This window comes from Pseudophryne corroboree, chromosome 2 (assembly GCF_028390025.1).
Source record: "Pseudophryne corroboree isolate aPseCor3 chromosome 2, aPseCor3.hap2, whole genome shotgun sequence".
Classification (NCBI taxonomy): Eukaryota; Metazoa; Chordata; class Amphibia; order Anura; family Myobatrachidae; genus Pseudophryne; species Pseudophryne corroboree.
Genome location: NC_086445.1, coordinates 234,789,665 through 234,803,097, shown reverse-complemented (window position 1 = coordinate 234,803,097; position 13,433 = coordinate 234,789,665). Strand labels below are relative to the sequence as shown.

At 44.3% G+C, this 13,433-nt stretch overlaps 1 protein-coding gene across 1 annotated transcript in view; it reads right to left on the bottom strand.

Moving 5' to 3' along the window:
- Nucleotides 1–13,433, bottom strand: part of LOC135050685 (short-chain dehydrogenase/reductase family 9C member 7-like) — a 65,623-nt gene that overhangs the window by 39,893 nt on the left and 12,297 nt on the right. Inside the window, exons 2-3 of the mRNA XM_063957095.1 lie at nucleotides 8,888–9,222; nucleotides 7,397–7,655 (exon numbers count right to left, since the gene is read on the bottom strand). Coding sequence (XP_063813165.1) covers nucleotides 7,397–7,655; nucleotides 8,888–9,200 — 572 coding nt within the window. The 5' untranslated portion in view covers nucleotides 9,201–9,222. The remainder of the gene's footprint in view (nucleotides 1–7,396; nucleotides 7,656–8,887; nucleotides 9,223–13,433) is intronic.

Genomic DNA, 13,433 nt, shown 5'->3' with positions numbered 1-13,433 from the left:
GGCAATTCCGGCAGGATTTTGGCCTGTTTTCGACAATGCTGATTTGACTTAAAAAAAAAAAAAGTCAGATCTTCATTGTCAAAAATGGGCAAAACCTGTCGGAATTGCCCGCTAATCAAATACTGAACTGTCAGATCCTCTCCGTCGTAGAAGATCCGACAGTCATTGAATAGTCCCCATAGTGTGTCAGCACACTTCAGAACATATACAACTGTGAGATGACCTGTCCCATCTCTTTCTGTGGAATTTAATCTGTACACAATAATTGGCAAAAGAATAACACAGAGGAGACCTTGGTGAGAACAGAAATGCTTACTATTTCCCATCTACAGTAGGTACACTCCATCCAGGTGGACTTAACTTGGACTTCGAAATTAAATGTTTTTTATAGGACATAAATCTGCTTATATAACTGCAAGAGCTTAATTTAGTTGTATAGCTTCAAGGTTCTATTTTTATGTAAAATTTTAATGAGTATACTATCTGTTCACATACTGGTTTTTATGTCCTATGGTAATTGAACTATCTCTCTATATACATTACAAGTGCTTTATATTCTTTTTTTTCTTTTTGTAATATTTTTATAAATATGACATTTTCCTTGTATTTCCTATGATTGTAATGCATTGGAACACACTGGAACACACAGCCTTGTTTGTTTTTAGGAGGTCCGGATGTCTTATACTCCATGAATATGTATTTTCTGATTTTGTTTATTGGCCACTATTGTTAATATTTGATGCACCATCTGAAACAGTAATAATGAAATAACTGACCCTGGAACAGAGCCCTGGAGCCTTTATTAGCGATTTGCATTTCACCAGCAACTTCCGAGAGTTGTTTGTGCGTTCCACCAGAGAAACTTCCGGTAATGCAGGTGCCAAATACACCATATAAATATGTATTTTGTGATTGGTATGCCCGCTATTGTGAATATTTAACATACTGAACCAGTGTTAATTAAATAATTGACCTCCGGTGTGTTGGGAACACGATTTGTTGGAAAACACGTGGATCAGTGGTTTAGCCACATATCCACATTTTTGACGGATTTGCGGGCATTTCCGACAGATTTTTGGCCCGTTTTCAACAATGCCGATTCAACTTTAAAAATAGTCATATCACCGTTGTCGAAAACCAGCAAAACTTGTCGGAAATGCTCGCAAATTGAATAGTGAAGAGGAGAGGATCCAATACTAATTGAATTTACCCACATATGGTGATTTTAAGTAAGCAATCACTCAGCTCTCCCCCAGTTGAATGAAAGTGGAGTCCACAGGTATTTAAGGAAGGCACAGAGGCCACTAGCAAAACAACTAGTTGAAACACATTATTGGAGTAGCTGTGGACTTTGCTGGAGTTATGTACTATTGGAACTGGATGTGTATCATCCTGAGGGATATTAGTCCAGATCATATCCATTTACAGGTCATGTACCATTCATTTTCTCTATGTATGCCCTTTTGATCCAAAGGATAAACTGTACCAGCATTGATGTATTTTATCTCTTTTGGTTAAATTTTATGGATTTTTTTACGATTTCTACCTGATAAAACCATTCTATATTTACATTAGAGATGTGCACCGGAAATTTTTCGGGTTTTGTGTTTTGTTTTTGGATTCGGACGCGTTTTGGCAAAACCTCCCTGAATATTTTTTTGACGGATTCGGGTGTGTTTTGGATTCGGGTGTTTTTTTACAAAAATCCCTCAAAAACAGCTTAAATCATAGAATTTGGGGATAATTTTGATCCCATAGTATTATTAACCTCAATAACCATAATTTCCACTCATTTCCAGTCTATTCTGAACACCTCACACTACTATTTTTAGTCCTAAAATTTGCACCGAGGTCGCTGGATGGCTAAGCTAAGCGACACAAGTGGCTGACACAAACACCTGGCCCATCTAGGAGTGGCACTGCAGTGTCAGACAAAATGGCACTTAAAAAAATAGTCCCCAAACAGCACATGATGCAAAGAAAAAAAGAGGTGCACCAAGGTCGCTGGATGGCTAAGCTAAGCGACCCAAGTGGCCGACACAAACACCTGGCCCATCTAGGAGTGGCACTGCAGTGTCAGACAAAATGGCACTTCAAAAAATAGTCCCCAAACAGCACATGATGCAAAGAAAAAAAGAGGTGCACCAAGGTCGCTGGATGGCTAAGCTAAGCGACCCAAGTGGCCGACACAAACACCTGGCTGATCTAGGAGTGGCACTGCAGTGTCAGACAGGATGGCACTTAAAAAATAGTCCCCAAACAGCACATGATGCAAAGAACAAAAGAGGTGCACCAAGGTCGCTGGATGGCTAAGCTAAGCGACCCAAGTGGCCGACACAAACACCTGGCTGATCTAGGAGTGGCACTGCAGTGTCAGACAGGATGGCACTTAAAAAATAGTCCCCAAACAGCACATGATGCAAAGAACAAAAGAGGTGCACCAAGGTCGCTGGATGGCTAAGCTAAGCGACCCAAGTGGCCGACACAAACACCTGGCCCATCTAGGAGTGGCACTGCAGTGTCAGACAGGATGGCACTTAGAAAAATAGTCCCCAAACAGCACATGATGTAAAGAACAAAAGAGGTGCACCAAGGTCACTGGATGGCTAAGCTAAGCGACCCAAGTGGCCGACACAAACACCTGGCCCATCTAGGAGTGGCACTGCAGTGTCAGACAGGATGGCACTTAAAAAAATAGTCCCCAAACAGCACATGATGCAAAGAAAAAAAGAGGTGCACCAAGGTCGCTGGATGGCTAAGCTAAGCGACCCAAGTGGCCGACACAAACACCTGGCCCATCTAGGAGTGGCACTGCAGTGTCAGACAGGATGGCACTTAAAAAAAATAGTCCCCAAACAGCACATGATGCAAAGAAAAAAAGAGGTGCACCAAGGTCGCTGGATGGCTAAGCTAAGCGACCCAAGTGGCCGACAAACACCTGGCCCATCTAGGAGTAGCACTGCAGTGTCAGACAGGATGGCACTTAAAAAAATAGTCCCCAAACAGCACATGATGCAAAGAACAAAAGAGGTGCACCAAGGTCGCTGGATGGCTAAGCTAAGCGACCCAAGTGGCCGACACAAACACCTGGCCCATCTAGGAGTGGCACTGCAGTGTCAGACAAAATGGCACTTCAAAAAATAGTCCCCAAACAGCACATGATGCAAAGAAAAAAAGAGGTGCACCAAGGTCGCTGGATGGCTAAGCTAAGCGACCCAAGTGGCTGACACAAACACCTGGCCCATCTAGGAGTGGCACTGCAGTGTCAGACAGGATGGCACTTAAAAAAAATAGTCCCCAAACAGCACATGATGCAAAGAAAAAAAGAGGTGCACCAAGGTCAATGGATGGCTAAGCTAAGCGACCCAAGTGGCCGACACAAACACCTGGCTGATCTAGGAGTAGCACTGCAGTGTCAGATAGGATGGCACTTAAAAAAATAGTCCCCAAACAGCACATGATGCAGAGATAAATATATATATATATATATATATATATATATATACTGGTGGTCAGCAAAATTCTGCACTGTCCTCCTACTATATACTGCGCACAACTACAATGCAGCACAGATATGGATAGTATACTTGACGACACAGAGGTAGAGCAATGGACTACTGTACCGTACTGCTATATATATATATATATACTGGGCAAATTGTCTGGCACTCCCCCGTGGGCTATCCGAGCAAAGCTCCTGCTCCGGTGCCTTCCCTCCCAGACTGGGCAGTCTGGGTGTATGTAATTTGCAAAAAAACGAGGCGGCACTCAGGAGTCTATGGTGAACAGGTGAACTCTGTCAAATGGAACTTTATCGACGTTTCGGGGTGCAAGCCCCCGTCTTCAGGTACCAGCGAACAGCCAGTAGCACAGCATTTTGCCGCAGCTAAACATTCGCTGGCATTGTTAAGATATCGCATTGTAGATCAGGTGCCTTTCTCTATTAGGGGGGGTGACAGATCCAAGCGTCTCTTACAGCTAGAAACCAGGTGGATAATGAAGTTGGACACTTTGAGTCTTAGAGGTCTCAATGAGTCCTTAGGGATGAGCAGTTTTGCTTAGTCCCCTGTGCAGAAAACATGAGGTAGACTTTATGTCAGCTTAAAGGATTAATGGAGCATCCAGAATGCCCGTGCGTTTGGGCTTGATTCTATACTTTTTTAATAAATGAATGCTCAATGAATAGAATTAAAAAAGAATGCTCTATGTATAGATGGTGTGCCCAGGTAAGGGCTATTATTTAATCAGGTCCAGGTACACAGGGGTAGTGTAAACCGCTATGTTTTAGTTAATTAATATATTGTCTTATGTGTTTTTTTAAGACATCCTTGTCACAAGATATTATGCATTTTTAATGTTTATCTATTTCACTTTGTATATGTATGTGTCAGCCGGGCACTAGACTGCCTGTACTGTCTTATTGATTGCACGCTAGTCATTTTTAGTATTATGTTTTGGTAGCCACGCACCATGACAACGACCTCCCCCGCCCCCTGCATGACGGCACTGGTAGCTCGCGTCACGGGGTTGGGTCACCTGACCGGAAGCGCTGAGTCCGGAAGCCGGGCAGCGGCGAGGAGAGGACGGCTGGAGGCGCGCCTGGTAAGTGTATTTAAATGTATGTCTTTCACTTGTTCTTTTCACTGTGTGTCCTGAAGACGGGGGCTTGCACCCCGAAACGTCGATAAAGTTCCATTTGACAGAGTTCACCTGTTCACCATAGACTCCTGAGTGCCGCCTCGTTTTTTGCAAATTATATATATATATATATATATATATATACTGGTGGTCAGCAAAATTCTTCACTGTCCTCCTACTATATACTGTGCACAACTACAATGCAGCACAGATATGGAGCGTTTTCAGGCAGAGAACGTAGATATTTGCAGCACACTGAGCACAGATATTTGCAGCACACTGAACACAGAAGCTGAGAGAACGCAACCACGTCCTCTCGCTATCATCTCCAATGCACGAGTGAAAATGGCAGCGACGCGCGGCTCTTTATATGCAATACGAATCTCGCGAAAATACGACAGCGGGATGATGACGTTCGGGCGCGTTCGGGTTAACCGATCAAGGCGGGAAGATCCGAGGCTGCCTCGGAACCGTGTAAAATGGGTGAAGTTCGGGGGGGGTTCGGATCTCGAGGAACCGAACCCGCTCATCTCTAATTTCCATATATGCATAATCCGCTATGACCACTGGGATAAGAAAAAAGGAATGAGCTCGGGAAGGACATCTGAAAGAAACCTTTATGCAAGTGTTTTAATCCTGATATTGTAAGTTGGGTAAGCTTGTTTACTCTTATTCTTACCAGTGGGTGTCCATACAATAGACTGACGACTAGGAACCATCATAAAAGAAACCGTGATGGATGGAATATATGGTAGTACTGTGTGAGTACGGTACACCATTTTATAGTATATAAAAGGCAGGTGGAGGACGTAGCCAGCAATATCTATACTTACACACACCATCCATCTGGGACGTACTACACAATTTATTTATTTTTTTTTGATTGGAGCCTTCTAACAATCAGAGTACTGACAGTCATTCACTATATAGAAGCATGTGGAGAGATTGTGCAGGGCCGCAGAAGGGGTAAGTTATGTTTTTGTGTATTTATTCTCGTGAATGGGTGGATAGGGCCCCAGTGCACTGCTTTGCGCAGGGCCTTAAATGCTGTTAAGACAGCCCTAGTCACAATAGGTGCACAGTGGATGTGAAAGTTACTGTTAGGCCACACAGAGGGGTCTATTCATGAACCAGTGAAAAGAGTGGAGAAGTGAGCCTGTGGAGAAGTTGCCCATGGCAACCAATCAGCTGTTCCGTACAATTGAATAGTATGCAAATTAAAAATGTTACTACAATGCTGATTGGTTGCCATGGAAAACTTCTCCACTGGCTCACTTCTCCACACTTTTCACTGCTTCATAATTAGACCCCAGCATCCTTAACTAGTTAAACAGCAGGTTAAGGGTTATGCAGGAACACAGTAGTAATGCAATGGTTAACAGCATGTGTGTGCAGTACTGTGACACTCTTACATAGTAAAATAGGGATGGCCATCGACCATCGATGATTCAAACTCATCAATGGTCTATGACCGACGGTAACTACTTTTACCATTTATTATTATTATTATTATTATTATTATTATTATTATATGGCGCCACAAGGGTTCCGCAGTACCCAATTACAGAGTACATTAAAAAAAAAAATCAAAACAGGAAAACATCAACTTACAGTTGATGACAATTTAAGACAAGTACAGGGAAAATGAACATAGCTACATCAGTAGATGACACTGGAATAAGTGTCAGGTGGCAGAAGACTGCTGAATTTGGTGCATTTGAAGATTATTAAAGAAAAAGGATAAGCACATGAGGGAGAAGGGCTCTACTCTTGAGACCTTACATTCTAAAGGAACCAGATGTTTTCCCGCCATTGATGGTAAAGAGCTATCAAATATTTTTTTGTTTTTCTCTAGGGTGTCAGGGACATGGAGCATAGCTCCGCCCCCATACACTGTGAAGCCACGCCCTCAGGCTCTGATTGGCCCGCGTCCACCTTAATACTAAAGTAATGGGTACCATCATTGGGCAAAACCATTGATGGTTTTCTTACAGATGGTTGCCCACCATCAAGGTTTTCCACCGATGGTACCATCGATGGATAACCCACCGATGGCCATCCCTATAGTAAAATGGCTGCAGTCTGCATATTTGGAGGTAGCACCTTCCTGAAGACTCTGGGCCCTAGTGTCAGGAGTGTATGCAGCATAGGAGACAGCACAGACTGCTGCTCTTCCAACAATACCTGCTTGTGCCTGAATATGGGGGGAGGTGGACTTCCTAGCATAAGTGGAGTGCATGTTTGCACAATTGTGAATAGATGTAGACTAATTAAAATAAACATTTACATTTGAGAAATATGTATTATTTGCCAGTGGTCATGTGCAAAACTCCTTGATAATAAAGAAAATAACATGGTCACCAGCACTAGTGCACGGCTTGTGATTGCAGTATTTTTTTTGGCTGCTCTGCATATGGTTATAATTGTTTCTTTTTAGTGAATGCAGTTTGTAACTGTGATTTGGCGCACAATTGAGAATAACACTGCATCAGGCACAATATCTTCAGTGATCCCAAAATGATACCCAATTCATTTTATCTCTTGTAAAGACTTCTTCATTGGAAATGATATACTGGCAATCTGTCATGAAGATGTCTTCGCATGCATGCACAGAGTCATAGTTTTTACTGGAGACATACAGTACAGTAGGCGCTTGTTTACTGATATGCATTTGTACATTCTACCCTGCAAACTACAATTACATGTGGCTATACATACCAGTAGCCTTCAGATCTTAGACTATAGTACAGTATCTCACCTTAGGCTGTCTGAGAAGGCCTCCACACCAAACTTAGATATGCAATAGCCTCCTCCCAGAACAGACAGTCTTCCCCCAGCACTGGATACATTAACAATGCGTCCTCGGGCCTTTCGGACAAGATGCAGCAGGTGCAGCGTCACGTTGATCACACCGAGCAAATTCACGTTCAGAACTTTGGAAAAATCTTCAATTGTTTGCCACTCATTAGGACCAAAGGCCAATCCAAACCCAGCATTATTCACCAAGCCCCAGAGCCCTGCAGGTACATACAGTCAGAGTTGGAAAATAGAATTACCTATAAATCACAGTAACTTAGATGAATATATATATGCCTTTGTAGTGATGCCTTAAATTACCAAACCTGAGAAAATAAAGCAACGGGTCGACTTTGCCAGTAGCCTGCTAGTGCCCTGGTTGTTTTTTATTTTACAGTACCACTCAAACATTGTGCATCTTCAGATGCCTATGATATGTAACTATGATGGAAACTTTTATATATGTGACATCATTACATGTCCATTGTGACCTGTTTTTAGGACTGATTCTGAGCTAGCTGCTAACTACATGCAATGTCGGTGTTTGTGCAGTTGAGCAATTATTTGTTAATGTGCAAATTAACATGAAAAGTCCTACGGCTTATACATTACCCTGAGTGTATGCTCAAATGTGCTGTTGTGTACGGAACTGCAGGTATTAGAAATGACAAAGCATTGGGAGTTCTTGAGAGGTGTCTGTCTGGGAAGTGGGCCGAAGAGAGTACAAAATCATCCACCCTTGAATCAGGCCCAATATGTGCAGTACAAAATAAAGCACTGTGCATTCCCTTGTTCCTTTTCACCCCTCCCCACAATATATTACAGCCCTCCAGTCAGGTGTTTCTAGAGAGGAGGGGACCCGTGTGCAGACTCTGTGTGTGGGCCCCCTCCTCTCCTGTAGCCATCACCGCTGCTGTCAGCGCTCCCAGCACTGAGACTCTGGCACAGTGCCAGAGTCTACAGCGCATGCCGAGGACACTGAAAAATGTCAGCAGCGCCATTTTTCCAGAGTCCTGCGCATGCGCTGTAGACTCTGGCACTGTGCCAGAGTCCCTATCGCTCAGTGCGCTAGCAGCGGCGGTGACAGCTACAGGAGAGGAAGGGGCCCACACACAGTCACCGATGGACACCGGAAAGGTCAGTATAGAAGAAATGGGTGTAGGGTGTGAGGCCCCCTCTGGACCCAGGGGCCCGTGTGCACCGCACACACTGCACCCATTATAGATACGCCATTGCCTCCAGTTGCATCCCAGTACAGATTTTCAACAGATTATTAGATTTTTGTAATTTCCTAAAACAGTTTCAGATTAGAGAGTATTACAGTACATTATTTACAGTAAAACAGAGACACTGAAACAGTGGATAATTGTTACCTCACACATTTTCACTTTCTACTCTTCATTAAAACTTCATGATAATTATGCTTGGAAAATAATAAAAAAAAATGAATCACCTGTATTTCCAACAGCACTTGATACCCACTTGGCAGCAGAGCTCACACTTTTGCTGTCAGTAACATCCAGTATTACAGTCTGCAGCCTGCTGGAGGTCTCCTTCTTCAGGTTCTCAGCTCCTTTATCAGACAAACAAGCAGCCAGAACCCTCATTCCACGTCTGTCCAGCTGCTTCGCCAACAGGTTCCCAAATCCAGTGTCACATCCGGTGATGAAGACATATTTATCTGTGAGATTCTCCAGTATCTGACTCTGTCTGTACCATCTGTACAGGAGGATGAGGACCAACACCACCAGCACAGCGAGCCACATGATGAAGAATTCAGATTCTTTCCTGTAACATGAGTTTTTTTCATTAATACAGTATATATATTTCTCTATATTGTATTGTGTATTTTAGTATGTACAGAATAATATAACAGTATATTATTTCCCCACTGAGCAGAATGTAATATTGGAGCCCAAGAATGACATCCTAAAGACACTGTATTCCTGCAAGTCATGTGATGGCCCAGTATTGGTTGTCACACAGTAGTTTCCTGCTGTCCAATAACGATGCAGGGGGGAGCAGCAAATGCATAAGAATTTTCCTTTGTTTAGCTGGGGAATTTATCCCTTCTACATTCCAACTACTTATGGCTGAATTAGACATGTATCAATATACAAAGATAGAAGTAGCACTAGATCAGCACATACAGTATGAGCTGACTACAAATCTGAAATGACATGCTTCTGGAAGAAGCATTTACAGACATAAAAAGGCACAATAGGAGAGTATCTTCAACCCATCAAAATAGAGACTGAGAAATCTTTAGACTACTGTGTGTGTGTTCCAAATACAGACTAGTTAATGGATGGGACCTGGCAACAGTATACAAACATACATTAAACTGTAATAGTAGAAATAGTAGGTACTTGTGTTGGTTGATTAATTACATTCAGCCAGTAAGACAATGTATGTCAACAGTTCAAGGCGGTTGAGTAAGTGGGTGAGAGGTATCATGATCCAGGTTCTCAGCAAGAGGAACTTCTTGTAGGTATGCCCTAGCATCAGATGGGTTTGTAAAGTCCACATATGAGTCTTCATACGTAGTCTCACTGGGTAAATGAAAATGAATTTCTTCTTTTAATGAACAAGTTGGTAGCAAATAGGAGAAAAGGCTTTCCTTGCTCTGATTAGTTCCACAGAAAAATTCTGGGACAGGAAAAAAAAATGTTTACCTCCCCAAGAGATATTCTTTCGCTTCCTAGAAGCAATCCAGAAAGCTACCTTAAGCAGATAATTCAAACACCTGAAAATAGTAATTTAAGGGCGAGTGTCAGAAGGTTTGCGAGTGCGACCAATCCTGTTCACTCGTTCGATCACCAGATCCCAACATTGCTCCTCAATCCCTAGTAATTTGGGAAGAGTATTATGTACAAATTGCGCTAAAGAGAGGCCCTAATAGTTTCAGGCAGACCAACCAAACGGATGCTGTTTCTGCGCAATCAGTTCTTGAAATCGTCTAATTTATTGCAGAGTTGAAAATTCTTTCCTTAGCTTAGAGACATAGCATTGTAAGTCAGCCATGCCATGACAAATTCCTCCAGTACATTGCTCATTGCTAGTGATACACTGTGAGAGATTGTGTAATTGAGTGGTTATATCAGCTAATGCCTGATTTAACAATGGACCTATAGTGGATTTAATGGCACCCATAATATCTGTGAATGATATGGGGGCATCTGGAGCTTGGTGCACCTGTGGGAGTTCAGTAACTTCAGAGGCTGCTACTGCATTTTTAGAAGCAGAAGAGACACCCTGCATGTTGGCGCCATGTTTATCCCTGCGCAGCGATGTTGTTGCTGCGGCTGTTGTGGATTGGGAGCAGATGGAGCTGACAGGTATCTCTCCATCTACCGGTAGCGGGTTTGCTGCATACAGCAGTGGTAAGAAGGACCCTCATAGAGACTGCCAGCAGTCTTGTGAAGCTGTGGAGGATGGGCGGGTATAGTAGCAGAATGGGGAGGCAGCTCACTCCATGCAGATGTAAGCGGAAGTCCCACATAGCAATTCTTACACATTCTTTTGCGTATTCTGATGACTAATTGGACAAGAAAGAAGCCATTGAGAATAAACTGAGACAAACATTACGGAGCTCTTCCATACACCTAGAGGATAATTGTATATCAAATTCCATTACATCAATGATCTCATCAGCATCAGGGACACCAGGAGGTGACACAAGACAGGGCTTCAGCAATATGGAGGTCCTTATCTCATTTTTATACCACACCTAGGTAGTACCACTGGACAGGACCATAGAGAGCCATGTTGGGCCCTGGTACTGGCGTGGGGGGCATAGCCTAAAAGGAGGGTGTCCATGCTTCCTAAAAAGAAACAATATTAAAAACCATATTAATTGCGGGGCCGCAAAGTGGTCCCACATCCTCCACGGTGGGGGGGTGGGGGGGCGTTCAAATCCAGGGTTGCAGGGTGTGTGCAGGGGAGCCAGTGCCATAGGCACCAATTCTGTGGGTGCTCCCAGGCATGAGCACACACGGAAAATGATGAGCACCCACGGCTGGTTCTGACAGGGCCGGCCCTACACATACTCACAGTACGTGGCCGAGGAAGGCGCCACACATAGAGAGCGCTCCGGCCGTGTACCGCGATTTTCACTGACTTCTCTAATACCCCTTTCACACCAGAAATGCAGGGACAAAACCCGGGAATTCTGCCACGGGCTCATGCAGGGACATTCCCGGGTTGGGCCCGTTTATACCAGCATTTGGAGCCGAGACATCTGCACCTTTCATACTGAACCCAGGATGGTCCTGCATTTTCTGAGAATGGGCGTCTCAGAAAAAACACAAGTCCAGGAAGTGCCCTGAATAGCCAATCAGCATCAGCAGAGGCAACCCGGGAAGGTGGGACATGTCCCTGCACCATTCACACTGTCCAGGTTCCAGGGAAGAACCCGGGACCAACCCTGGTCGATTGCAGGGTTGAAATGCGGGGACAGAAATCCCGGGTTTTTGTCCCTGTACCCTTTCACGCTGAGAAATTTCCCGGGTTGATGCGCGTTCATGTGTTTTAACCCGGGAAATTTTGGGCTGTGTGAAAGGGGTATAAGTTTGTTATTGACAGACAGTGACAGTCAGTGCTACGCTGCTGCTGCTGACACGTCACTCCCCCTCCACTCCCGTGTAGTGCCGCTTGATGATCATGCATATGTAATGAGCGGTGAAGCGTTATGACATCACACTGCTCATTGTTATGAGTCACGGCTGTGGCTCATTCCTGTTTTGCATTTTGGTTATGTATTTTATGTTATACTTCTGTTCATGTTCCCCGTGGGTGTCATGGGATGTTCGGAGCCCACCCTTAAAGAGAGGGTACTGTTATGAACCACAGGTAGTGGTTCATTCCTATTTTATGTTTATAGTTGTCTTGCAGGCCAGGTTTTCCCATTGCTCTGGTTTAAGAATACTCTTGTTTGCTGCCGGTGGTGAGTCTGTGTAATTGCAGCTTGTTCCCATGTGTTCAGCCTCACCTGTCTGTTGATTGCACCTCTCAGTTGTGCAGCAGGGCAGCTGCACGACATAATTAATTAAGACTCTCTGTTATATTCTGGCTCAGTGCAATTCACAGACGCTGGTGATATTTCCTGAGTTCCAGAATTCTTGAGTTCTGAGCTAGTCTCTGCCAGTTCCTGAGCTCCTGTCTAGCAGTATCTGCCTAGCTGCTTTGAGTGTCGATTCCAGTGTCTGATCCTGTGTCCTGCCGTGAAGCGTTCCTGTTCAGGAGTCCTGTGGCTTTGTCTGTGCCTGGGCGAGTGTCTGGCTTCTTGGTGTCCACCGGTCTGTCGTTTGGGATTCTGCCTGTCCTCCGGTTCTGAGAGTCTGTGTCGGCTACATTGGGGGTTCCAGTCCATTTGCCAGTATTTGTACCGGTTCCGTGAGTAGCGGCTTTGCAGCGTCCATCAGCCTAGGCCGCAGTATTCTTTGGTTATAATTTGTTACTGGTGTTTTGCAGAGGGTTCTGCTTATGTTGTCACCGCCGGTACACAACAGTATTGTGTCGGCGAGTGGACAGCATTTCCTTGGTTGTTCTTTTCCTTTGGCGGCGTGCCGCACATATGTTTAGTTTTAGGGTTGTTAGTAGCCCCTAGCCTTCTGTTTGCTTTAGTTAGAGGTCCCCTTGTTATCATCCTGTCTCGGTTCACGCCTTGTCTCAATCTAAGACCTGGGGGCATCGGAGTTGGGCAGACCTAATCCGCCCTTCAAACGCGGCTGCCGTGGGCCCAAGAAACCATAGTCACTCAGGCGTGAACTGACCACACGGGTGAAACAATGGAGGTAGGGTGCTAGGGGCTATTTCCACACCACACCTTATTTCAGCGTCACGTTCTGGTGCTCAGGACTCACTAAGCAACATCTCCCTTGTTCTGAGCAACAGGAACCTAACATTATCACCAGCGTCTGTGAATTGCACTGAGCCAGAATATAACAGAGAGTCGTAATTAATTATGTCATGCAGCTGCCCTGCTGCACAACTGAGAG